This window comes from Saccopteryx leptura, chromosome 11 (genome assembly GCF_036850995.1).
Source record: "Saccopteryx leptura isolate mSacLep1 chromosome 11, mSacLep1_pri_phased_curated, whole genome shotgun sequence".
Taxonomy (NCBI): Eukaryota; Metazoa; Chordata; class Mammalia; order Chiroptera; family Emballonuridae; genus Saccopteryx; species Saccopteryx leptura.
Genome location: NC_089513.1, coordinates 46,453,403 through 46,478,490, shown reverse-complemented (window position 1 = coordinate 46,478,490; position 25,088 = coordinate 46,453,403). Strand labels below are relative to the sequence as shown.

At 48.7% G+C, this 25,088-nt stretch overlaps 1 protein-coding gene across 2 annotated transcripts in view; it reads left to right on the top strand.

Annotated features, from left to right (window-relative positions):
* The window catches only part of GREB1L (GREB1 like retinoic acid receptor coactivator), a 365,704-nt gene that overhangs the window by 324,726 nt on the left and 15,890 nt on the right, over positions 1–25,088 (top strand). For both annotated transcript variants that reach the window (XM_066353134.1, XM_066353132.1), the window contains 9 exons: positions 3,284–3,623; positions 8,143–8,258; positions 8,961–9,205; positions 12,035–12,615; positions 12,780–12,882; positions 16,226–16,381; positions 16,684–16,823; positions 19,117–19,278; positions 19,398–19,602. In XM_066353134.1, coding sequence (XP_066209231.1) covers positions 3,284–3,623; positions 8,143–8,258; positions 8,961–9,205; positions 12,035–12,615; positions 12,780–12,882; positions 16,226–16,381; positions 16,684–16,823; positions 19,117–19,278; positions 19,398–19,602 — 2,048 coding nt within the window. The remainder of the gene's footprint in view (positions 1–3,283; positions 3,624–8,142; positions 8,259–8,960; positions 9,206–12,034; positions 12,616–12,779; positions 12,883–16,225; positions 16,382–16,683; positions 16,824–19,116; positions 19,279–19,397; positions 19,603–25,088) is intronic.

Genomic DNA, 25,088 nt, shown 5'->3' with positions numbered 1-25,088 from the left:
CAGTTGACATGCCACAACAGAATAAAAATAGCCTTTCCTAAGATGACCTTTTATTCATATGAGTTTTCTGTGATCATCAAGGCCAACAAAGGAAACGTGCGACTCAGAGTGGGACTTAGAACATTTCTCTGTGCCCTGAATCATCTCCCAAGCATGCTTCATTGCGACCACCCGGAGCTCACACGGGAGGGAGGGATTTGCTCACTAGAGACTGTCTGTCTGAGGTCTGCCACACCGCACACCCCCTCCCACACCGCACCCACACACACACGCCGCACACCCCCCTCCCACGCCGCATACCCCCCCACACGCCGCACACCCCCTCCCACACCGCACCCACACACACACACACACGCCGCACACCCCCCTCCCACACCGCACCCACACACACACACACACGCCGCACACCCCCCTCCCACACCGCACCCACACACACACACACACACACACACACACGCCGCATAACCCCCTCCCACGCCGCACACACCCCCACACGCCGCACACCCCCCTCCCACACCGCACACACCCCCACACACCGCACACCCCCCTCCCACGCCGCACACCCCCCCACACGCCACATACCCCCTCCCACGCCGCACACACCCCCACACGCCGCACACACCCCCACACGCCACATACCCCCTCCCACGCCGCACACACCCCCACACGCCGCACACACCCCCACACGCCACATACCCCCTCCCACGCCGCACACACCCCCACACGCCGCACACCCCCCTCCCACGCCGCACCCCCCCTCCCACACTGCACCCCCCCACTTTCACATTTTCCCCTCTTTTCTCCTCTGTCCACCACAGGCAAGTACCCTGAGATGACCTGGAAAAAAACGAAACTTTATGAGACATTTGGAGTGTAGACTAGAGAAAATTAAGGAACAAACAGATCATTTAAGTGAGTTCAGACCCTAGTGCCCTCTTCTCCGGTCCCCGACCTTGGGAATTAAGTATCGTGACTCTTCTGTGTCCTCTGCCTTCTTTTTATTCCCCAGTTCCAGGTCAAACTCTGGAAGAGTAAAGGGTTTTCCTATTTTTTTCCCTCTCTGATCTTGAATCATGGACTCAAAGAGTAGGTAGAGGCATTAGAATTTACCTAACCTAATAGCGTCCCTCCCTACCCTCCACAATACTCTGTTTGATCATCCAGGGATGGGAGAAAGTGGCTCTATTTGATGAGCACATTCTAAGTTGCAGTAGCTCCAGTTCTTAAAACTTGCTCCAGTTGATCACAAGCCATCTGTTCACAACCTGCCCCATATCTTTGCTAAGAAAGAGAAATAAAAACGAGGACAGGTGGGTGCATCCTATCCAGCAAGTTGAAATGCGCCAGGCAGAGGAGCAGGCTTAGAGTAGGATTTTATACTTTTGCAGCTGTTGGATTAGAGAAGACTTAACTGACACTGTGATATTAATCCTTTCATGGCACATGTGATCTTAGATTTCCAAAATTAGCCCTTGAGTTTCCCCTTTAAGTGTTTCCCATCCACCCATTACCTCCACCAACTTAGATTAGAATGTATCTTTCCTTCCAGTAATATCACTCAGATTTCCATATCTGGTAGTTTAATAGGTGGTCCCAGCAACTTACATTAAATTGGTAATACAAAACTACAATTACAGTTTAATGCAAACATAACAGATTGGGAAAACCCATGTTGCTCATACTGCCTTCAGAGAGTGACATCTAAATGCTGTATATCAAAGTTGCCATTTGTCCTAACTTTGGCTTTTCTCCTTGGCCCAGCAAAAAACATTGAGCTTTAAGTGTAGATCATCTGTGCTTACTTCTTCCAAAGCAGTTGCCCAGGCTAATAGCAGCTGTAAGTTACTGAATACTCTGAAGGGATGGGTCCAAGACTGATGGAACTGAAGGATTTCTTCACTTTCCCTCAGTCTACTAAATCATTCCAATGTAAGAAGACATTGTCAGAGACCTGAGTGATATCTAGACCCAGCTGTGTCTCTGACTAATTAGATGATCTTGAGCAAGTAGCTGAATTTCTGTTGGCCCCTTAACTCATTCTCCTGTGAGAAGGTGGCATGGTCAGAGCCCAGGGCGTCTATGAACCTTCCCAACTCACACAATTCATTTGATCACTGTAGTTGGTATTTGGCGCTGGGCTTTTCTGTGCAAGCCAGTGAACCACTTGTTTTACTTATTAAATAGAATTATAAAGTGGGACAAAGGTGATAGCCTTCTCTGGCCTACCCGGCTGCTTGGCAGCAACATGTACCACCAGCTGGCTACCGAAAGAGCATTCACAGACCCACCTCACTTTGCCAGCGCTTGCTTTCTTGGCCAACACCTCTTCATGCCTGCAAGTGGGTCCTCTTTGCCCATTTATACCCATTTTATCAGCAGGCCAGGCTTTCTGAGGAATAGCACATAAATGAGAGATATATCTTCTGCCTGCTCTGTAATTGTAAGAACTGCCAATTTGAACAAAGTGATCCTCTTACCTGCCAGTCCAGGCAGGTGGTGGGGTGCGGCGTGGGGGGGTGGGCAGTGTGAAGCGAGGACACAGCCCTGATCCTTGCCAGGCTCCCTTTACTGAGCACGGTGTAGGATGATAGGAGGCCGCACCACTAGGGGGTGCTGTTTCTCCAGTCAGCTTTAGGTTTCTCCAGCACTAGAGCACATTTTATGGATACAGTTACTGCTATCCTCAAATTAGTAACTAATTACTCTTTGTATGTCTGATTCTCTACAGACATGATATTAAAGTCTCAGTTTCCTTTAGTGCAATCATAAGTATCAGAAACAAGATGACAACATGCCACCATTCTAACTCAGTGCCACCAGCAGGAGGTTAGGACCCAAGGATAATAATCTATAGTAGTACAATTAACCTGACTAGTCTGGTGCTTCTCAAAACTTAATGTGCATACAAATCACCTGGAGGTCTTGTCAAGATGCAGGTTCGGATTCAGTGCATCTAGGGTCCAGGGACTTGGCATTTCCAACAATCCCAGGTGGTGGTGCTGCTGCTGGTGCACAAACCACAGTCGGAGAAGCTGGGCTCGCTAAACTGTGCCTAAACCTCTTTAACTGACTTGCCTATCCTAACAGGTTCTGACTCCAAAGAATTGGAATCTCAGCTTTTCGTTCTAGTGGTGTGGGTTCCGAGGTCATTCTGAAGCTTAAGCCCACCACTGATCTCTGAACCCTTCCCACCAGCGTTGGTCTGCGCTCCAGCAGCGCAGCGCAGGCCTTCCTGCCCCGCCGGCCCTGCCGCCGGGTGCCAGCTCCCTGTGTTCTGTTGAAGGTACCCCCGGCTGCACAGCATGGTCGTCCGCTGCTACCTGCTCATCCAGCAGTACTCGGAGGCTCTGATGGCTCTCACCACCATGGCGTCCCTCCGAGACCACAGCACGCCCGAAACACTCAGCATTATGGACGACCTCATCAGCTCCCCAGGAAAAACCAAAAGTGGGCGGGGTCACATGCTCATTATCAGGGTGCCCTCCGTGCAGCTGGCGATGTTAGCCAAGGAGCGGCTGCAGGAAGTGCGCGACAAGCTTGGACTGCAGTACCGCTTTGAGATCATCCTTGGAAACCCTGCCTCCGAAGTCAGTGTGGCAACTCACTTCGTGGAGCGATTAAAGGTTAGCAGTGGGCAGACATGTCTCCTTCGCAATTATGTTGGTTCCTCTGTTCTAAGAATCCCACAAAGGTGGCTCAGAGACCTGAGTTGAACGGGGTTTTGCCCCTCCATCTGATCTTCATGACAGTGTTAAGGCTAAACTAAAGGACATATTCACTTTCCTAATTGGAACCAGTGTAGTAAGATTCTGTCAAGCACCCCCGACCCCTTTTTTCAGCATGGGCCTGAAATTGGTCTTCCATGCTCTCCAACTGCAGTTGCAAAAATGAGATGATCCTATTTGATCCCATGTTTATTGACCTTGTTTGAGATACATGTAGCCCCAGACTATCTGAGTTCTTAAAAATAGAAAGGTAAGTTGTTCTCTCAGACCTCTGTGGGGTACACCTTTAAGTCTCATCAATTCACTAATTCTTTTCTGTCCATCTTGCCTGTCAGCTCATGTCTAGAGTCAGTATTCTGTTTTATCTTCAGTACTCATGTAGAACTATTCCCCAGCGTCTTGCATGTGGATTCTTCAACAGTTTGCTGTTTCTTTGAACTTGCTTTGACTCTCAGCCCCAAGGCTTGGGCTGGAGCGAGACTCTCCAAGCATCCTGCACCCGGACCTAGTGCATGAGCAAATCCACTCCCCTCTGCATGGCCAGGGGATGCCTGCTTTTCCTAAGCACCTGGTGTGTGGCATGGAGCGGGGGGAGAACTCCTAAATCACCTTATGCGCTGCGTGGGTTTTTCTGGGAACTTTCATAGTCCAGGGTGTCCTAGCCACTTAAAAAACATTTAAGCCTGACCAGGCGATGGCATAGTGGATAGAGCATCGGACTGGGATGCGGAAGGACCCAGGTTCGAGACCCTGAGGTCCCCAGCTTGAGTGCAGGTTCATCTGGTTAGAGCAAAAAGCTCACCAGCTTGGACCCAAAGTCGCTGGTTACTTGGTCTGCTGAAGGCCTGCAGTCAGGGCACATGTGAGAAAGCAATCAATGAACAACTAGGGTGTCAAGACAAAAGACTGATGATTGATGCTTCGCATCTCTCTCCATTCCTGTCTGTCTGTCCTTCTCTCTGACTCTCTCTCTCTGTCCCTGTAAAAAAAATTTTTTAAAAAATTAATAAACCTGCGTACATATCAATACAGTACTGAGCGAGGTACTCTATTCTCTGGCTTAGACCAATATGGTGTCTGTACCTCGCACACTAAATACGGAACTAAATGGAGTTTACAAAAGTCTACTTTGGCACAAATCCTCTGAAAACAATCATGTAGCCTAGGAGGATTTGCATTTTCACCCTGGGCTACAGTTTCCCACCTCTAAGATGAGAGAGTCAGACGGTAGTATCTCTAAGGGCTCTAATTTCAGAATCATTATTTGGTGTTCACAAAGCATTTTGCAAATATAAACCTTCTGATTACATTCTATTAGCCAACCCAAATTGAATAATCCAAAATGAAAACAAAATATCTTGATAAGGGACAGGAACAAATAAATCTAAAAATAGAAACTCCTCCACTTAGTGGAAATTGTAACATTTCTATTTCATATGTAGATACAATGTTCACCATTTAAAATTATAATCATGGACCACATTACAGTGAAATGACTAGGATGACTAACAAGAGTCCTGAAACTTTTCTCACAGCATAACTCACTGAAACGTTGATCTTGAGATAACATGAATAATGCTAATGATGAGGAATCTGGAAAGGCAAATCATTGGAGCCACTCAGGGAAGTCCCCACACCTATTTCAGGGCAATGGAGCTCTCCATTGACACTGATCATGTGTAACTATTAATAGAGTCTTAGGTCATTCGTTCAGACCCTTCAAAAGTGTTAGTTACTAAGTCAATGTAAATCAGTGGGTCTTAGTAATTTCCCCTTCTGGACCATAGTTTGAAATCCACATTCAACACCTGAGGTTCTGAACCTGGCCGTCAGCACATTAAATTCAGCTGCAGGGCTCTTAGAGGGTGGCCGGTGTGTGCAGCTGCTGTTCTGAGAGCTGCCATACTCAAAGGGCTCCTCCAAGCCCTTATATGTCAATTTGTACGAGTAGCTGCTGGACATCAGCCATATAGGATCACTTAATTCAGCCTGTCAAAACTCTCTATTTGTGTGGAAGTGAAAATATATATGAAATCCCATTGAAATGTTCACATTCTAAGCAAGACTGCCACTTGCCAGGTGGTCTCTGCCTTCCCTGTTGATTTCTAAGTTACCAATCTCCTTGACCATCATTAGGATGGCACAGTTGTGCCTTTTATCTCTCACCTTGGGTAAAATCCAATGTCTCTTCTATTAGGTGGTCTTTTTTTTTTTTTTTTTTGCGCTTCCCTCAATTATTCTTTATGTGTTGTGGTTAACTTAGAAGTGATGACGGGACTTTGGAAGGGTACAAGGTTTAAATCTGAATCAGTTCCTCCATAAGACCTGTGAAGTGTTCATTCAATTTCCCTGGCCTTGAGCTCATTTTTCTTGAACTCTATGCTCACCCAGTCTTGCACTGTCTTAAATGCCTCTGCAGTGACATCATACTGGGCACGGTCACTACATTTAAGAACTGCAGCCTTCATTCATAGGGAGCAGCAATGTGACAGAAAAGCATGCTATAGTGATTTGGCTAGTTTGATTGCTCAAGAGTAAAAGCAAGATTTGTTTAATAATCTTTTGAAAATAAATCTTTTGTAGTAAAACATAACATCTGTTATCCCCTCATTATTCTTGGTAGAACTATGGCTTATGGATGGGGTCTGGGGAACAAAATATATTCAGGAAGTACCCAATGTCAGGGATATCCTGAGTCCAAGGTGACAGCTCTGAGTGAAATGATTCCTATTTCCAGAATTGTTTGCATCAAATCAGGTAAAGTCATGGTGCCTTTTGACATGAAAATGCATGGAAATTGAGTCTTTGTAGAGACCTTCTAATATTTAAAAAAAGTCTTTTTGATAGATGGATATTTTTAAGACATGAAAAGTCTCTCAAACTTGGGAACAGTGATGTAGACCCACTGATTTCCCCTTGATATGCAAACATGTGATAAAAATATTTGGCAAAAAACAAAACCTGCCCTGTGGTGTCACAGTGGATAAAGCTTTGACCTGGAATGCTGAGGTCACTGGTTTGAAGCCCCGGGCTTGCCTGGTCAAGGCGTATATGAGAAGCAATGACTTGATGCTTCTTGCTCTTCCCCCCCCACCCCTCCTTCCTCTCTCTCTCTCTCTCTCTCTCTCTCTCTCTCCCTCTCTCCTCTCTCTAAAATCAATAAATAAAATCTTTAACAACAACCAAAAATTTTGGCAACAGAGTTATGGTGCTTCCATTTTTACAAGGTATATACATTTCCTTTGAAGGATTGTAAATACTGTACATTTATTTCTAAAGGCTGTTGTCTAGATATCACCAAATTGTTAATCAAACCCAATCATATTATTTCTTGCCTTTTAGGGTTCTTTTTATCCCATGTTGTGTTTAGCAAAGGAAGTACCAATCCGTTTTAAAATAAAATTGCATGCATTACTTAACACCTCACTTCTTAGTTCTTGCTTTACAAGCATTATCAGAAATGTCAGTTCACTTCTTATAATATAACTCGTGGTACTAAGCTGACATAAAGCATAGTAGATGCTACATAGTTAGATGCTACATACTTTATAAAAAGTAGAAACCTTATCTACTTAAGAGACAGTTTCTTTTTTCTGCTCTAAATTAGAAGAATTTATAAGATCTTTTCGCTTTTAAACATATTTCAAGTTGGTAAGATTTTTTTCATTTCATTGATATATTCATGTTTTCAAGATTGACATTTCATTTATTAAAGATAAATGTGTGTGTGTGTGTGTGTGTGTGTGTGTGTGTGTATGTGTGGATATATATGAGAAGTTGATGCTTAATAGATTCTTTGTGAAATCACGAGCTAATTGCATTACTCTTCTAAGGAAGGGCCAGGTTTCCTCTTGGCCCAGGTTTGGCTGTAATTTTAGCCTTCTTGGGAGAGTCTTTTTGGGGTTGTAAGCCAATTATGACTTGTCAGTTACTCTGAAAGTCAGTAAAAGGAGAAAGAGGAAAAATAACCATCAGGAGTGGCTAACTTCATGATTCTTGGTGAAAATGTCTGTTTGCATAGATTTTTGTTGATATTCTTTTATTAGTTCTTCACACCTGAAACTGTCTTTTTCAATCAGTCCCAAAAGTCTATGATATGGAGAATGCATATTTAAGAGCCTTGACTCAGGTTGTTTAACCAGGTCTTTTCTGTAACATGTGTAGGAATGGTTCACATTGTTTCTTTGGTCTTTATGGCCGGTGCATAATGTATACCAAGACATCCTGTTTTATCCTCTGGAGGTAAAACTGAAGGCCACATCCCTCTAGGGCATTTTGTGTGTGCTTGTTAGTTGCACTTACTGGAAGTCGTGTAGAAATACAAATGTATATTTAAAAACATGGACCTAGGAATCTTTTAAAAAGCAGCAACTTAAATAAGCGGTTTTAATTTTATGGTATGGGTCCCTTTCTGCAGACCTGGAGAGGAAACGAACCAGAGGAATGGACCCCTCGGACGTACCAAGACTTAGAGGGTCTGCCTTGTATTGTGATATTAACCGGCAAAGATCCTCTTGGAGAAACCTTTCCCAGGTAAAATGGGAACGCTTAGTGCTCATTTTTTAATAAATTGCCCCGCTGAGCTGATGCTTAAAACTTGGCTGATGCTGAACCATCTCATTCATTTGGCAAGTAAGGAGAGAATTTTTTTCAGGGGTATAAGAAATGTAGCCTTCTTTGATTCCCTCTTTTGACTCCCCAGAGATCACCTAGCAGTATTGGGAATGGGAGATAACTGATAACCACAGTTGAGAAATGTTTATTCATTAAAGCAGGGCAGCCAGAGAGGCAGAGAGATAAAGCATCTACCCAAAACTAGGATCTTTTTTTTTTTGGATGAAGTCTCTTGCTCTGCTGTCCCCAACCCCTTCAAGGATCTAAGGCCTGCAGAGTGGAAGTCAACAGCAGCAATAATAATGGCATTAACTGAATGCTTACCCTGTTAGGCATCTCTGTAAACACCTCACGTGTGTCTTGCCATTCACTCCTTACAATAGCCATATCAGTCAGGCACCATTACTCTGTTTTATACCGGATAAAAAGAAGTGACGGGGGAAGGGGGGGTGAAGTCGTAACAGCTGGGAGGTGACAGAGCTGAGGTTTAAATCCAGGATTACCTGGCACTGAAACCCATGATTGTAACTGCTGGAACGCCTCCAGCTGTCCAGGCATACGCCAACACTGCACGCACGCACGGCAGACGGACTCACCGGAAACATCGTGACTTTTGTGCAGGTCTTTGAAGTACTGCGACCTCCGGTTAATTGACTCAAGCTATTTAACACGCACAGCCCTGGAGCAGGAGGTGGGTCTGGCGTGCTGCTATGTCTCCAAAGAGGTCATCCGGGGGTCCACTGTTGCTCTGGACCTGAGCGGGAAGGAGCAGGAAAGAGCCGCTGTGAGTGAGAATGACTCGGAGGAGCTGCTGGTCGACCTGGAGAGGCCCCAGAGCAACAGCAGTGCTGTCACTGGCACCTCGGGTCAGTACCCGCTTTTCTCTCTGGAGGGATGTGGGATGGGACCGAGGAGGGAGGTGGGTGTTCGGAAGGTAGAGGCATCTACAGACACTCGTCCAGGCTTTCAGAGAAGCCTTTGGTGACTCAGACCTCCGGTCCAGACCTGTTCCCCAGAAGAAAGACTTAGAAAGCATGACTGTTGATCAGTCACAAAAGACTTCTCTGTGTAAACATTTAATGAAGAGTTTGGTAATCGGCTAAAGATAGTAAATAACTTTTATCAACCTTAGTCTGCACATGTCCCTTCGTCTCTCCTACCCCAATCATCTGATATTTGCACAGGGGCCCTCTCTTCCTTCCAGATCCAGAAGCTGTAAGTTTGTGTTAGTTGGCTCAGTACCTGGCACAAAGTGTCTGTCTGTCTGGATGGGTGGGTGGGTGGGTGGATGGCTGGTTTTTCCAAGTACTTGACGGCCAGTGTTTGTGTCCTGAGGCTCTGCTGGGCCATTGGCTGCTCGCTGGTCCCTTTCCCTGCAGCATCCCTGTTTGGCCTGTGACAGAGCTCCATGTGCATTTTTTGGGGATAAATTGTATTATAGCACATGCAGCCATATTTCCGTTTGTTTCTGATTATGAAATTAATAAAGCTCAACACAGAAAATTTGGAGAATGTATCAAAATATGGAGGAGAGAGCAGAAATGAAAAGCCCGTACCAGAGGAAACCACCGGTCACAGTCCTTCTGTCCCACAGTCCCCTCCTTCCGTCCCTCTGACACAGACGTGCAAACTCACACCGTCTCATGTCCAAAAGTGGCGCTAGTCTCTGTGCATTCTGTTTGTCAGCCCTTGGTAGATAGCTCCCTATGGGAACTGAAGAAGCCATTTTCTGTCTTTCTGTGGTGACCCTTGGCCTGAGGACTGTCCTACCTGTGGGCCTAATGGCCCCCCTCAGGCAAGAATCAGGGCTGTGCCTCCCCACGTCCTCCGCTACAGGGTCCCAGATATCTCTCTGAGACCAGTCTGGAATAAAGGTGATGCCGGGCGTGGTGGCGCATGCCTGTAGTCCCAGCTACTCCGGAGGCTGAGGCAGGGGGACCCCTTGAGCCCAGGAGTTCTGGGCTGTAGTGTGCTATGCCAATCGGGTGTCTACACTCAGTTTAGCATCAATATGGTGACCTCCCAGGAGTTGGGGGACCGCCAAGTTGCCTAAGGAGGGGTGACCTGTCCAAGGTCGGAAACAGAGCAGGTCAAAACTCCTGTCCTGATGAGAATGAAGGTGTGAGCTTTGGAGGATTGGAAAGGGTAACAGAGGGAGGGAGAGGGTCACAGCTAGAAGGTTTGGAGCACCAGCAGCAGTGAGGGCGAGGCAGGGAGGGGGGAGCACTTTGTCCTCCTTCCTGTGGCTCTTGAATCAGACCACCTCCTTTCTTTGATGGCCAGACCCGCCCACAGGGCTCACGTAGTCTTAGCCTTGCTCTGATGAACTCCCGCAAAGGGAATGTTTGCCTTCCGCTATTTGGAGTTTCCCTCCCTTCAGGGACAGCCTGACATGGAGGCTGTGCTCACCCCACTGAGCACACACACCCCCGAGTTTCCCTCCCTTCAGGGACAGCCTGACGTGGGGGCTGTGCTCACCCCACTGAGCACACATCCCCCTCGAGTTTCCCTCCCTTCAGGGACAGCCTGACGTGGGGGCTGTGGTCACCCCACTGAGCACACATTCCCCAGCCAGGCCGACTCCAAAGGTCCTCAGGGAGGCTCACGGCTCAGAATGTAGACACGTGGACTTGGAAGGGCAGGGCCGTGAGGGAAAGGCATGCTGTCATACACCATGGAGAGACACAGTCAGATGAGCAAGCGGAGGGACTTGGTCTCAGTAACCTCCAGTCACTAGCTGGTCATCTAGTCTCCCAAGATTAGGATTCGACCTGCGTGCCTGGGAAGCACTGATCTGAGCCCAGAGGGGCCTTCAGTCCTGAATGTAATGAGCTTTCAGTTTGTCCTCAAACCAAAGAGTTGCTGCCTTATTAGGGGGAAAACTCCTTTGCAGTGACTTGGCCAAATGGGCAGGGATCTCTGGGGTAGAGCAGCGCCTCCCTGGGAGGGGGTTCTGCCTTCCCTCCTCCTCCACGTGGAGACACTCCCCTCTGGTTTGGTCGTCACCGAAATGGCACAGCCTGGGGAGGTTATCCACAGCCCCACAGGTGGCTAGTGCCACGTGAGCAGGACTTGAATGTGGAGTCTGCAGTGGTCAGGGCTCCGGGATGAATCACGTGACATATCCAAATGAGGTGATTGAGGAAAGTTTAATAACGGGACTATTTACAAAGATGGAGTACAGTTAACCCCAGGTGCCTGGACCACCCCGGGCCTGAAGAAGCCAGGGGAGCCATCAGGACATGGCCACAGCCCTCGTAGGGAATGGCAGTCCCCCCTAGTGACCGTGCAGGGAGGGAGCCAGGAACTAACAGCTGGCTTCCTGCTAGTGTCTCCCATTGACCAGCCCCACGCAGACCAGGGCGGGAGCCGGGAGAGCCGTGGAGAGGGGAGGGCTAGGGGGCGATGTCCAGCCCCGGTTCTGGAGCAGGTGCGCGGAGCCTGGTTCAGGGCCTTCCCCTCCTTCCCAGAGGGGCCGGAGCACACCTTAGCACCAGTGACAGGGTGGATACCTTAGCTCCAGTGACAGGGTGGATACCTTAGCACCAGTGACAGGGTAGATACCTTAGCTCCAGTGACAGGGTGGATACCTTAGCTCCAGTGACAGGGTGGATACCTTAGCACCAGTGACAGGGTGGATACCTTAGCTCCAGTGACAGGGTGGATACAGGTGGGCTCTGTCCGTCCTCTTTCAGGCTCCATCATGGAGAACGGGGTGAGCTCTTCCAGCATGGCGAACAAGCTCCAGAAGCAGCCCCCGACCCCCGGTTTCCAGAACCCAGCCAGCAGCGTGGGGCTGGAAGAAGGGGGCTCCGCAGGCACAGCGGGAACTGGGGAGACCCTGAAGCAGGAGTGTGATTCCCTGGGTCCCCAGATGGCGAGCAGCACCACCTCCAAGCCTTCGTCATCCTTCTCCTCCTCCTCGGGTCCCCGGGCCCTCCCGTGGCCGGGTCAGTCTGCTCACAGCTGCAGGGGCCTGCATGCCACCCTGCCCCCGGTAGTCATCCTGTCCAAAGCAGCCTACAGCCTCCTGGGCACCCAGAGGGGAGGCAAGCTGCCGCCCTCCTCGTCCCTGCTGCCCCACGCCGACGTGGCCTGGGTGAGCGCCCTGCGGCCGCTCCTGCACAAGGACATGAGCAGCGAGGAGCAGTCCCTCTATTACAGGCAGTGGACCTCAGCTCGGCAGCACCACGCCGACTGCAGCAACCAGCCAGACCCCAGCTCCGGCGCCCGGGCCTGCCACCCCCGACGGCTGCTGCTGACTGGGCCCCCTCAGGTAGGGTCGCCAGAAGGAGAGAAGCCAGGGAACTCCCGGGGGTGGGGGAACGTGTGACCCAGAACAGTGAGAACCTCACTCGGGCTCTCGGAGCAGGAGACACGGAGGAGCCCAGGTGTGAGTCTCTTCCTTTTCTGTCTCCCAATTGAAAATATTTCCACCAGGTGGGCAAGACTGGCTCCTATTTGCAGTTCCTTAGGATCCTCTTCCGCATGCTCATCAGGCTCCTGGAGGTGGACGTGTATGATGAGGAAGAGATCAATGCAGGTGAGCTGTGAGCCTCGGGGGGCAGGGCAACACCTGGGACAGGAATGCCAAACCCGGGTGTCCCTGCCGGCCGGGGTTTCTACAACACCCAGAGCACAGGCGTCTGTGAGGCTCCAGGTAACGCCGGCAAGGCAGGCGGCGAGAGCAAGCTGTGGCTGTGTCCCCGCCTCTTGAGGGCAGGGACGGAACCTTCCCCTTCTTTGGGCACACACCCCCTCGCCCCCGCCTCAGGGTGCAGCTCAACACTGGGCAGAAAGTCACTTTATGAAGCCCTTTGTGGTTGATGACTTGCTTAGAAGGTTAAATCATTCGGGTTTGAAGCTCATCTGTGGTGCTGCGCTCAGCGGCCTGGGCACACTTTACAGCTGGAATCCAGGCCTTTGCAGGTGCGCAGCACACCTTCCGTGTTAACCGCAGGCTCTGCGGGAAGGTACAGGGATTATTCTCATGAAATGGAAACCTCTGTGTCCAGAATGGAACCCTGAGCCGTACAAACAAACCCCTTCACATCCGCAGGGGCCGTTGCCTCCCAGGGCTGTGGGGCTGGTTTTCATTAAATCATCTCCGGCTCTCATCCTGTGCTCCTCCCAGCCCGTCCCCACCCATCACCTGTGGGACAGTCCCACCCTGCGGCCCCTCTGGCTCAGTCAGAAAGCAGGTGTGAGCAGGGGTCAGCCAACAGGAGCTCTGTGGCTAAGGACCTTGTGGCCTCTAATCGCTGGCTTCACATCCCAGAACAATTGCCGGCTGGAGGGAGGCTGGGAGCGGTGGGGGGGGGGGGGGTGCAGTGGAGGTAAGTAGAGGTGATCAGGCACAGGTGCTTCTCAAGCCACACAGGGAAAGGCCTCGGTGTCTTCTCTCACCTTAGCCTTGGTGACCTCACCTCACGTGCTTTTCCTAAAGAGTTGATCGTGACAACAAACCCAAGGGACTAGTTTAGTCTGGAGCAAGACTAAGTGGGATCAGTCACATTTAATCATTTTTTAAATCCCTTTTGGCCCTATTTCTATTCCTTACCAGTTCATATGCATGATTCCAGACACATACACAGACACACACACACACACACACACAGCCCCAACTCAGTCCCATCTTCCCATCCATATCTCCTGGTGTGTGTCCCCCGCTGAGCTGCACAGCCCCCCCCTGAGGGGACCGGACCTCCGGGTGTGTCCCCCGCTGAGCTGCACAGCCCCCCCCCCCCGTGAGGGGACCGGAGCTCCGGGTGTGTCCCCCGCTGAGCTGCACAGCCCCCCCCCCCCCCGTGAGGGGACCGGAGCTCCGGGTGTGTCCCCCGCTGAGCTGCACAGCCCCCAGAGGGGACCGGAGCTCCTGGTTGGCCTCAAAACACCTTGGCCGCCTGGAGGGGCCGGGAACCAAGCCGGCAAAGGCAGAGTCATGCATGCTAGGAGTGAGGGACCCTTCATCCAGCCGACTTCGCACAGGCCCTGTGGCCCCCAAAACAGTGACACCTTTAATTTTCTCCTCACATTTCTCCCCAAGAGCCTGAATCTGGGCCATGGGCCATGAGACAGTCTCGGTGTGACAGGGAGTCTGGCCTTGTGAGAGGGCTGTTAGCTTGGCTCTATTCCTTCCCCTCACTTAGTGTGATGAATGTGAGGGTGCTCTGAAGAGGCACAGTGACACCTTTAAAAAAATAGAATAAGCTTTTGCTTTTATGTAAGATGCGAACTTCAGCTCAGGGATATAAAAAACAGTATTGTGTTAAAAACATAAGAGTGAAAAAAAAAGAAAAAAAAACATCAGAGTGAACTTATCATCTTTAGACTTTTTTTTAAGTATCTTTCTCCCTTTGAAAGTTGTCAGTCTTTTTGATCTTACAAGTTTTTTTCTCCTTTAAAAATGAATTGTTAATTGGGAGCTACTGCTTAATGGGTACAAGATGTCCTTTGATTAAAAAGCTTAAGAACTAGAGCCTTGGCTGGTTGGCTCAGTGGTAGAGCATTGGCCCGGCATGTGGAAGTCCCAGGTTCAATTCCTGGCCAGGGCACACAGGAGAAGCACCCATCTGCTTCTCCACCCCTCCCCCTCTCCTTCCTCTCTGTCTCTCTCTTCCCCTCCTGCAGCCGAGGCTCCATTGGAGCAAAGTTGGCCCGGACGCAGAGGATGGCTCCATGGCCTCCACTTCAGGTGCTAGAATGGCTCTGGTTGCAGCAGAACAACAGCCCAGATGGGCAGAGCATTGCCCCTTAGTGGGCAGGCCGGGTGGATCCCTGTCAGGAGCATGCGGGAGTCTGTCTCTCTGCCTCCCTGCTTCTTACTTCAGAAAAATACCAAAAAAAAAAAAAAAATTAAAAAAAAAATTAAGAATTAGAAGTGACTACTGTGCAACATTGTGAACATACAAATGTCACTGAAATTGAAGTCTTTAAAATTGCTAATGTTATGTGAATTTTGCCTAACTACAAAAGAATTGTTTTTTCATTTTTTCATGGATTTGAGAAAGAAAGGAAGGGAGAAAGAAGCATGAACTCATGGTTTCACTTAGTTGTTCTATTTAGTTGTGTACTCACTAGTTGCTTCTAGTGTGTGCCCTGACCAGGGGTAGACACGGCAGCCTCTGGCGCCCTGGCACGGTGCTTTCTCCACTGAGCCACCTGGCCAGGCCGACTGATCTTACAAGTTTTATTAGTAACAATAAATGTCTTCTGTTGCATACCTGCCACCATCTGAGCACTTTAAACATACCTCTGGAACGCTTACAACAATCAGGGAACCCTGAGAGTTAAGGTCAGTGCCTGCAGGTGTGAGTGGTAAGGAACAGAATTTGATCAAACCCGGGACTGCTGGCTCTCAACCTTCACTGCACCTGGGCCCCACACGAGGAGCTGCAGGTGCCTGGTGGTAAAGGAGCCGGCGGGGCTGTAAGCTGAGCACAGGATTTTACAGGCTTCCCCGTGCTTCTGAGGTGAAGCAGACACTGGGAGTCTTGCTCAGCATGTCACTCGAGTCTCGTAGGCTGTCAGTGTCTGAACACCCCACAGTTAAAACTCTAAGAACTTAGATCATCCAAAATTAAACAAGCTTTTAAGGCATTTTCAGGAGCTCGGATGGGAGACTAGTTGATCTCATAGATGTGGGCGTGTGTGGACTGGTTGTGTAGAAGCTGATGCTGGGCCCGGGTAGGGCAGGCGTCCCTGCCAGTGTGGGCATGAAGGGCCAGTTCTGGTGCCCTCCACCTTGTGACATGGCCGCTCATTTTCCAGAAATGCCTTTGTCCGCCCACTCTAGCTTTATGTTTTGTAAAACCTTCTGTCCCTGACACGTGGGAAGGAGGCTGGCCCATCGCCTGCTCTGCACACTTTCCTTCCTCTTGTCCTAGATCAGAGAGAAAGCAGCGAAGTGAGCCAGTCTGAGGGGGAGCCCTGGCCCGACATCGAGAGCTTCAGCAAGATGCCCTTTGACATCAGTGTGCATGATCCCAAGTACAGACTGATGAGCCTGGTCTATACTGACAAGCTGGCGGTGGTCAAACAAGGTCAGTGCAAGCAGAGCCAGGCTCGTCCCCTCTGAAGGTCAAGGGGGCAGAAGGCCTGGGGCACTTTCATCTTTGAGAGCAGCTTAAGTAATTCTCCTCTCTGATTGTCTCTTCTCTTACACACACACACACACACACACACACACACACACACACAGATCGCCTTTTAATTTTCATACCTGTCTCTCAGAGTGTAAATTATAGAATCCTTGGAAAAACCCTTTTAAGGGGTTGGAGACTTCCTCCCCGGCATAAGGACTTCATGCATATCATGGGAAGGTTTTCTGCCCCTTTATACACAGAAGCGCTAAAGGAACCCAAAGCTGAAGAGCCCAGGAAACGCGAAACTGTGTCCATGATGCTGACCAAATACGCGGCCTACAACACCTTCCACCACTGCGAGCAGTGCCACCAGTACATGGACTTCACCTCCGCCACCCAGGTGCTGCCCCCGCCTCCCAGCATGGTTATGTAGATGAGGGATGAGAAGTAAGGCTCGCCCTGTCAGGCCCTGGACAAAGGATAGCTTGTTTATGAGGTGGAGCCGCTTGTTTGTGAGCAAGAGGCATGAAGTAATGGATTAAAATCACTTTGGACTTTTTGGGATTGCAGGCTGGTGGGGAGGGGGTAGGAGAGGGAAAGAAGGTCAGTTTGAGTGTGTGAAGTCCCTTCATCAAAATGGTTACACGTGGCAGAGAATAGACAATCCTGAAACCCTGGATATTATACTATATCCAACGTTATAGTATATAACCCACTATTTAATATATAGTGAAGCCCCTTTGGGTTGTTGATGAAAATAGTGCTATTATGTAACAAATCCATAGAGTGTGGCCTTTTTGTGTGTGTGTGACAGAGACAGAGAGAGGGACAGATAGGGACAGAGAGACAGGAAGGGAGAGAGATGAGAAGCATCAATTCTTTGTTGCAGCACCTTAGTTGTTTGTTGTCTGCTTTCTCATATGTGACCAGGGGGGCTACAGCAGACCAAGTGGCCCCTTGCTCAAGCCAGTGACCTTGGGCTCAAGCTGGTGAGCTGTGCTCGAACCAGATGAGCCCGCGCTCAAGCCAGCAACCTTGGGGTTTCAAACCTGGGTCCTCTGTGTCCCAGTCTGACGCTCTATCCATTGCGCCACCGCCTGGTCAGGCCATAGGGTGTGCCCTTTAAGCTGCAAACCCGTTGGCTGATTTGCACTAACCTAGGCACATCCTTAGCATCTGGCATGGGATGGCTGTGACAACTAGGCATTCGGGAGTCAACGTTTGCTGCTTTACTTAGAAAGAACTGAAAGACAGGAGCACAGAAGGTAAGGTGGTACCTCAGAGTATTCGGCTTGTTATCTGCCAGAGCAGCTTGAGCACAAGTGGTGGACAAGGAGGCGAATGGCAGGGGGACCCAGTGCCTGCTGGGGGAGGAGTTCCGTGCCACTTTCCCCCACTTTAATCTCTGGATTTTTATTCCTTGGCTCAGAACACCTAGAACAACTCTTCCGTCCTCTACCATGATGGCGAACCTTTTTATAGAAACCACCCACTTTTGCAGTGCTGGTCAACCTGGTCCCTCCCGCCCACTAGTGGGCGTTCCATCTTTCCTGGTGGGTGGTAGCGGAGCAACCAAACTGCGCTGGGGTGTGCTGTAGGATGTGCCCACGCTTGCTCCTGCTCTGAGGACCAGGCCTTCCCCTCTCCACAGGGAGCAGGAAGGGTGCATGCTGCCAAGCAGCGCTGGCCATTCCGCCCTCCGACTACACGTTACCTTTTAGATCCCGATTGCTCGCTTGGTGTCGCTGAGAACTTCTGGTGTCTCGTTTGAAATCAGTTCACTATGCTTTACAGAATATGGAAAATGAAAGTCCTCCGATCTGTGTAAATCATAGGTTTTTAGAGATTTTCTTTATTGAAAATGCTCTATTGGTACAGGTTCTGTGTGATTATAGTGCTCACTACATAGGATATTGCTACACTTGTGAGGCAGATTGAACTAGAATTTAAGGGAAGAATTACAATATTGTTTTTCTATGGAATGTAGCATTTAGGTTAAAATTCTTGGGAAACCGACCTGGATTCTAGTTCCTGCTGAAAATCGATGCTCTCCTTTCATTAAGCTGATAATTGTCTGAATTGTCAAGCAGATAATTCAGCTTTAAGCAGCTGTTTACTGGCGTAGGCTACCGGGAAGCATGCGAACTTCCTGGCGATTTTTAAAAAATAGGTTGGGTTTATGGTTGGCTTCAGTGAGTCTCATGGTTTCTCCTGGAAGCCACACTTCTAGGCTAAATGACTGATCAGACTGCTTCAGCCTCCACAGTAGCCAGGAAAGATGGGGCCACAGAGGCATTTTAATGATGTCGGTCCTAGTGTTGTACTTAGAAAAATGCTTTTCATTTGCTGTGACCCACGTGGAAAAGCATTTTCCCACTAGCTCTGGGCACCTTGGGAAAGATTGTATAGCGGCGCTTCCATAGGTGTATTTACCCTCTGTGTAAAACTGAGCAGAAGTTGCTCTAAAAACGCGAGAACTGTAGAGACAGTGCCACGGGCTTGGCCTCCTGTCGGCCGCAGCTACTGAAAGGTACAGTGTTTGCCTTTCCGACCCTGTCCATGTTGCACATACAGCTGTCCTGTGCAGATGTCTGTTCAGGCTGCTTTGCCTCTTAGTAACAACTTTAATAAGTGGCCTGAAAGTTCGCAAGCTGTGGGCTTACCTTCCTTCCCTTTCTTCTTTGCAAATGCAGATGTCTGACTCCACCCTTCACGCATTCACATTCTCCTCCTCCATGTTGGGAGAAGAGGTGCAACTCTATTTCATCATTCCCAAATCCAAAGAGAGTCACTTTGTCTTCAGCAAGCAGGGCAAACACCTGGAGAGCATGCGGCTGCCCCTGGTTTCGGACAAGGTGGGTGATAGCGTCTGGACACAAGGACTGACAGGCCTCAGGTACCACATCCGGTTTGCTAAGCTTCTTAAATCCCTTTTTTGGTCTCTGGTTTTTGTTTTTGTTTCTTCTTTCGACAGAATTTGAATGCTGTCAAGAGCCCTATTTTCACTCCTTCCAGTGGTCGCCATGAGCATGGACTCCTAAACCTTTTTCACGCCATGGAGGGCACCAGCCACCTGCACCTTCTCGTGGTCAAAGAGTATGAGATGCCACTGTACCGCAAGTGCTGGCCCAACCACATCATGCTGGTGCTCCCCGGCATGTTCAATAACGCTGGCGTGGGTAAGGGCCCCGGGTGGGGGGCGGGCTGAGAGAGAAACCAACCCCATTCCCTGGGCATGAAACGTTCGGAGGTTCCCCTGCCCCTGCAACGTGACCTGTCCTCCTGACCAAAGGACTTTTGACTCCTCTTTAAATGTTTATTTTTCCTTTATCTGCAGTTTTGCAGACCTTTTCATTTCTGAGTACTAGTAACTAAAAAAGTCACTGGTGGGCTGAGCACTCCGGGAAGAGCTTGAAGTACAGATGTTTCTGGGCTGGGCAGGAACAATGAGAAGAATCGTCTGGGGAGGAGGAGAGGTCATAGTTCATTTCCGTCTGGAGGCAAATGGAGGCATGTCGCTAACCATTTTAAAGGCACATGGCAAGTTTTAGGGGGTTCTGTTCAAACAGGAATTGGAAGTATTATTACTGCCTATAGCAGTCATCTTAAAAGTGCCGGGGGCGGGGTGCCTGCAAGAAGTCTTTCCTGCTGTTCCCCATGCTGTTTAAGAGCAGTGGGCTGAGGCTTCCCAGGGGAAGGCACATGGTTGTCGAATGTATGACAGAGCACAGGAGGCCCTGAAGGGATCCAGGACACCTGTATTTCCCTCCCACAGGCAGGAAACCTCCAGCTCGGTCCAGTGGTTTGGAGCAGTGCCATCTGGTCACATCTTGTATTGTAGTTCCCTCCTGCAGGGAATTCTTTTTTCTTTTAAGTGAGAGGAGGGAGATAGACAGATTTCTACATGTGCCCTGACTGGGATGCACCCAGCATCTCATCTAGGGCTGGTGCTTGAATCAACCAAGCTATTTTTAGCACCTGAGGCTGACAGCACTCAGACCACTAAGCATCCTCGGCGCCTGGGGCCATGCTCAAACTAGTTGAGCCACTGGCTATGGGAGAAGAAGAGGGAGAGAAGGGGAAGAGGGAGGGGGAGAGAAGCAGATGGTTACTTCTCCTGTGTGCCCTGACCAGGATTCAAACCTGGGCCAATGCTCTACCACTGAACCAACCAGCCAGGGCCACATCATAGCCCTTAGTCATTTTCCCATCTGCTTCTGTGGGTGTCTGACTTAGTGCAGAGTCTCCGAAGAGCTGAGACCGAGAGCTGCTGTCTAACACTTTCGAGAGCAGCGATAACATCAAGCCCAGAGCTGGAGTAACCAGCAGATGCGACCTGAGGAGTTCCCCCTCTTCTGCCCTTCCTCTCTCCCTCCCCGGTCTCTCCCTCTGTATGTTCATCTCTCACCTTTCGTCACTTCTTATTCTTTCCACTCCTTTTCATGTCTTTAAACCTCAGCCTTCATATGGAACTAAAATATTTTTAAAAACTGCTTTATTATTTTGATGCAATTTTCCATGTGTAATAACTTCATACCAAGTGAATTAAAATATTTACATATTTCTGGTCCTTTATCCTCCCCCAAAGCACATATCCCCAAACAAACTAAAATCTTTTTCTCTGTGACTGGGACCCTCAAATTACCCCCTCCGATGCCTACTGACCTTTCGATGAAAACGTTTTCTCATCCCAGATCTGCCTGAATTTGTTTAGTGCCAGTTTTGCCATTTTTGCAAATTTGGGGAGAGAGAAGCCAACATATATGCAAATAAAATAAATGCAAATTACATTGTTTTCTATTTTACTTGTGCTAAGAAACATAACATAAATCTTAACCATTTGTAATTGTACAAATCAGCAGTGTTCAGTGTATTCACATTGTTGTGCAACCGATCTCTAGAACTCCCCATCTGGCAAGACTGAATCTCAGTACCGTTAATTCCGTTTTAAGGCTAAAAAATATTCCGTTGTATGTCTACCCATTTTCATTACCTCTTCATCCATCCATGGACACTAGGATTGCTCTCCACCTTTTGGCTACTGTGAACTTGGGTGTACAAATATCATGCCTTTTGGATATACCCAGAAGAGGGATTTGCTGAATCATATTTTAATTCCATTTTTAATTTTTTGAGGAATTAATATACTGTTTTCCATAATCTCTGTACAAGTTTATAGTCCTACCAACAGTGCAAAATGGTTCCAGTTTTTCCACCAAGACTTTAATTTATTTTTATTTTTATTTATTTTTTTTGTATTTTTCTGAAGCTAGAAACCGGGAGAGACAGTCAGACAGACTCCCGCATGCGCCCGACCGGGATCCACCCGGCACGCCCAACAGGGGCGACGCTCTGCCCACCAGGGGGCGATGCTCTGCCCCTCCGGGGCGTCGCTCTGCCACAACCAGAGCCACTCTAGCGCTGGGGCAGAGGCCAAGGAGCCATCCCCAGTGCCCGGGCCATCTTTGCTCCAATGGAGCCTCGGCTGCGGGAGGGGAAGAGAGAGACAGAGAGGAAGGAGAGGGGGAGGGGTGGAGAAGCAAATGGGCACCTCTCCTGTGTGCCCTGGCCGGGAATCGAACCCGGGACTTCTGCACGCCAGGCCGATGCTTTACCACTGAGCCAACCGGCCAGGGCCTCCACCAAGACTTTGATAGTAGCCATCCTAATGGATGTGAGGTGGGTCTTCCTGTGATGTGATTTGCATTTCCCTAATGATTAGTGATACATCTTTTCATGTGCATTTCAGACATTTGTTTATTTTCTTGGGAGAGTCTATTTAAGTGTTTTGCCTACTTTTTTTTTTTTTTTTTTTACACAGAGAGTCAGAGAGAGGGATAGATAGGGACAGACAGACAGAAACAGAGAGAGATGAGAAGCATCAATCATCAGTTTTTCGTTGTGACACCTTAGTTGTTCATTGATTGCTTTCTCATATGTGCCTTGACCGTGGGCCTTCAGCAGACTGAGTAATCTCTTGCTGGAGCCAGCGACCTTGGACTGAAGCTGGTGAGCCATGCTCAAACCAGATGAGCCCATGCTCAAGCTGGCGACCTCGGGGTCTCAAACCTGGGTTCTCCGCATCCCAGTCCAACGCTCTATCCACTGTGCCACCTCATGGTCAGGCTGTTTTGCCTACTTTTCTTTTTTTTTTTTTTTTCTTTCTGAAGCTGGAAACGGGGAGAAACAGCCAGACAGACTCCCGCATGCGCCCGACCAGGATCCACCCGGCACGCCCACCAGGGGCTACGCTCTGCCCACCAGGGGGCGATGCTCTGCCCCTCTGGGGCGTCGCTCTGCCGTGACCAGAGCCACTCTAGCGCCTGGGGCAGAGGCCAAGGAGCCATCCCCAGCGCCCGGGCCATCTTTGCTCCAATGGAGCCTTGGCTGCGGGAGGGGAAGACAGAGACAGAGAGGAAGGAGGGGGTGGGGGGTGGAGAAGCAAATGGGCGCTTCTCCCATGTGCCCTGGCCGGGAATCGAACCCGGGTCCCCCGCACGCCAGGCCGATGCTCTACCGCTGAGCCAACCGGCCAGGGCCTGTTTTGCCTACTTTTAATAAGGTTGATTTTATTGTTGTTTTTTCTGTGTTCTGAACACTAGCCCCTCATCAGACATATGGTCTGTAAATACTTCTCCCGATCGATAGGTTGCCTTTTCACGGTTGTATCCTTTGCACAAGTTTCAAATTTTTATATAATCGGATTTTTTTTTCCATTACCTGTGCTTTTGGTGTTATATCCAAGAAATGATTGTCAACTCCAATGTCATCAAGCTTTTCCCCGTTTTCTTCTAAGAGTTTTATAGTTTTGGTTTTTGCATTTAGACCTTTAATTTTTATTTTAATTTTTTTACATAGAGTGAGGTGAGGGTCTAACTTCATCCTTTCACATGTGGATATCCAGTTTTCACAGCTGTGTTTGTTGAAGAAACTTGTTTCCCATTGAATGTTCTTTGTCAAAAACCATTTTACCTAATGTATACAAGAGTTAGTGCTGGGCTCAGTATTTTCACTCCATTTGTCTATATGTCTCTCCTTACGCCACTACCACATTGCTTTGATTACCGTAGTTTTGTAATAAATTTAAATCAGCCATGAAACCTCCAACTTTGTTCTTTTTCAGGAATGTTTTGGCCATTCAGGGTCCCTTGAGATTCCACATGAATTTAAAGATGGACTTTCCTATTTCTGAAAAAAAAAAAAAAAATTATTGAGGTTTTGATAGTGCTTGCATTGTCTGTAGACTACTTTGGGTAATATTGACATCTTAACAATTTTATGTCTTCCAATTCATGAACATTTGTATCTTCCTTCATTTCTTCCTGCAGTGTTCTGTGCTTTTCAGTGTACAAATCTTTCGCCTCCTTGATTAAACATTTATTCCTAATAGTATTCTTTTTGATACTATTATAAATGGAGTTGTTTTCTTAATTTCCTTATTAGGCCTGACTGGTGGTGGTGCAGTGGATAGAGCCTTGACCTGGGATGCTGAAGTCCCAGGTTCAAAACCCCAAGGTAGCTGGCTTGAGCATGGGTTCATCCAGCTTGAGCGCAGGGTTGCTGGCTTGAGTGTGGGATCATTGACATGATCCCCTGGTCGCTGGCTTGAGCAAGGGGTCACTGGTTCAACTGGAGTCCCCATCGAGGCACGTATGAGAAGCAACCAATGGACAACTAAAGTGACACAACTATGAGTGATGCTTCTCCTCTTTCTCCTTCCTGCTTCTCTGTCTCTGACTAAAAAAAAATTAGCTTACTCATTAGGTTAACTGACTTTGAGTATTTGTATCTGCTGATGCACTTTATAACTTCTAACAGCTTTTTATGTGTGTGGAAGCTTTACATACAAAATTTTCTACATACAAGATCGTGTTGCCTACCAACAGATACTTTTACTTCTTCCTTTACAACTTGGATGCCTTACCGTATTTCCCCATGTATCAATATAAGATGATCCCATGTATAAGATGCACCTTAATTTTGGGGCCCAAAATTTGGAAAAAATTGTATTACATAAATTTATTGAACTCAAGTTTTATTCATCATAAAATTCATACAACTCCTTATAACTGTCAAAACTCCCATCCATTAGCTTGTCCTCATCTGTGTCTGATGATGAATCACTGTGTTCAACAATGAGTGCAAAAACGTGTGAAAAAGTGGGAAATGCAAGTAAAAAATCTATAACCACCTTCTAAGACGCACCCAGTTTTTATTTTTTTTTATTTTTTTTATTTTTTATTTTTTTGTATTTTTCTGAAGCTGGAAATAGGGAGAGACAGTCAGACAGGCTCCCGCATGCGCCCAACCGGGATCCACCCAGCACACCCACCAGGGGCGACGCTCTGCCCACCAGGGGGCGATGCTCTGCCCCTCTGGGGGCGTCGCTTTGCCGTGACCAGAGCCACTCTAGTGCCTGGGGCAGAGGCCAAGGAGCCATCCCCAGTGCCCGGGCCATCTTTGCTCCAATGGAGCCTCGGCTGCGGGAGGGGAAGAGAGAGACAGAGAGGAAGGAGAGGGGCGGGGGGTGGAGAAGCAGATGGGCACTTCTCCTATGTGCCCTGGCCGGGAATCAAACCCGGGTCCCCCGCACGCCAGGCTGACGCTCTACCGCTGAGCCAACCGGCCAGGGCACACCCAGTTTTTAGACCCCAAATTTTTCCCA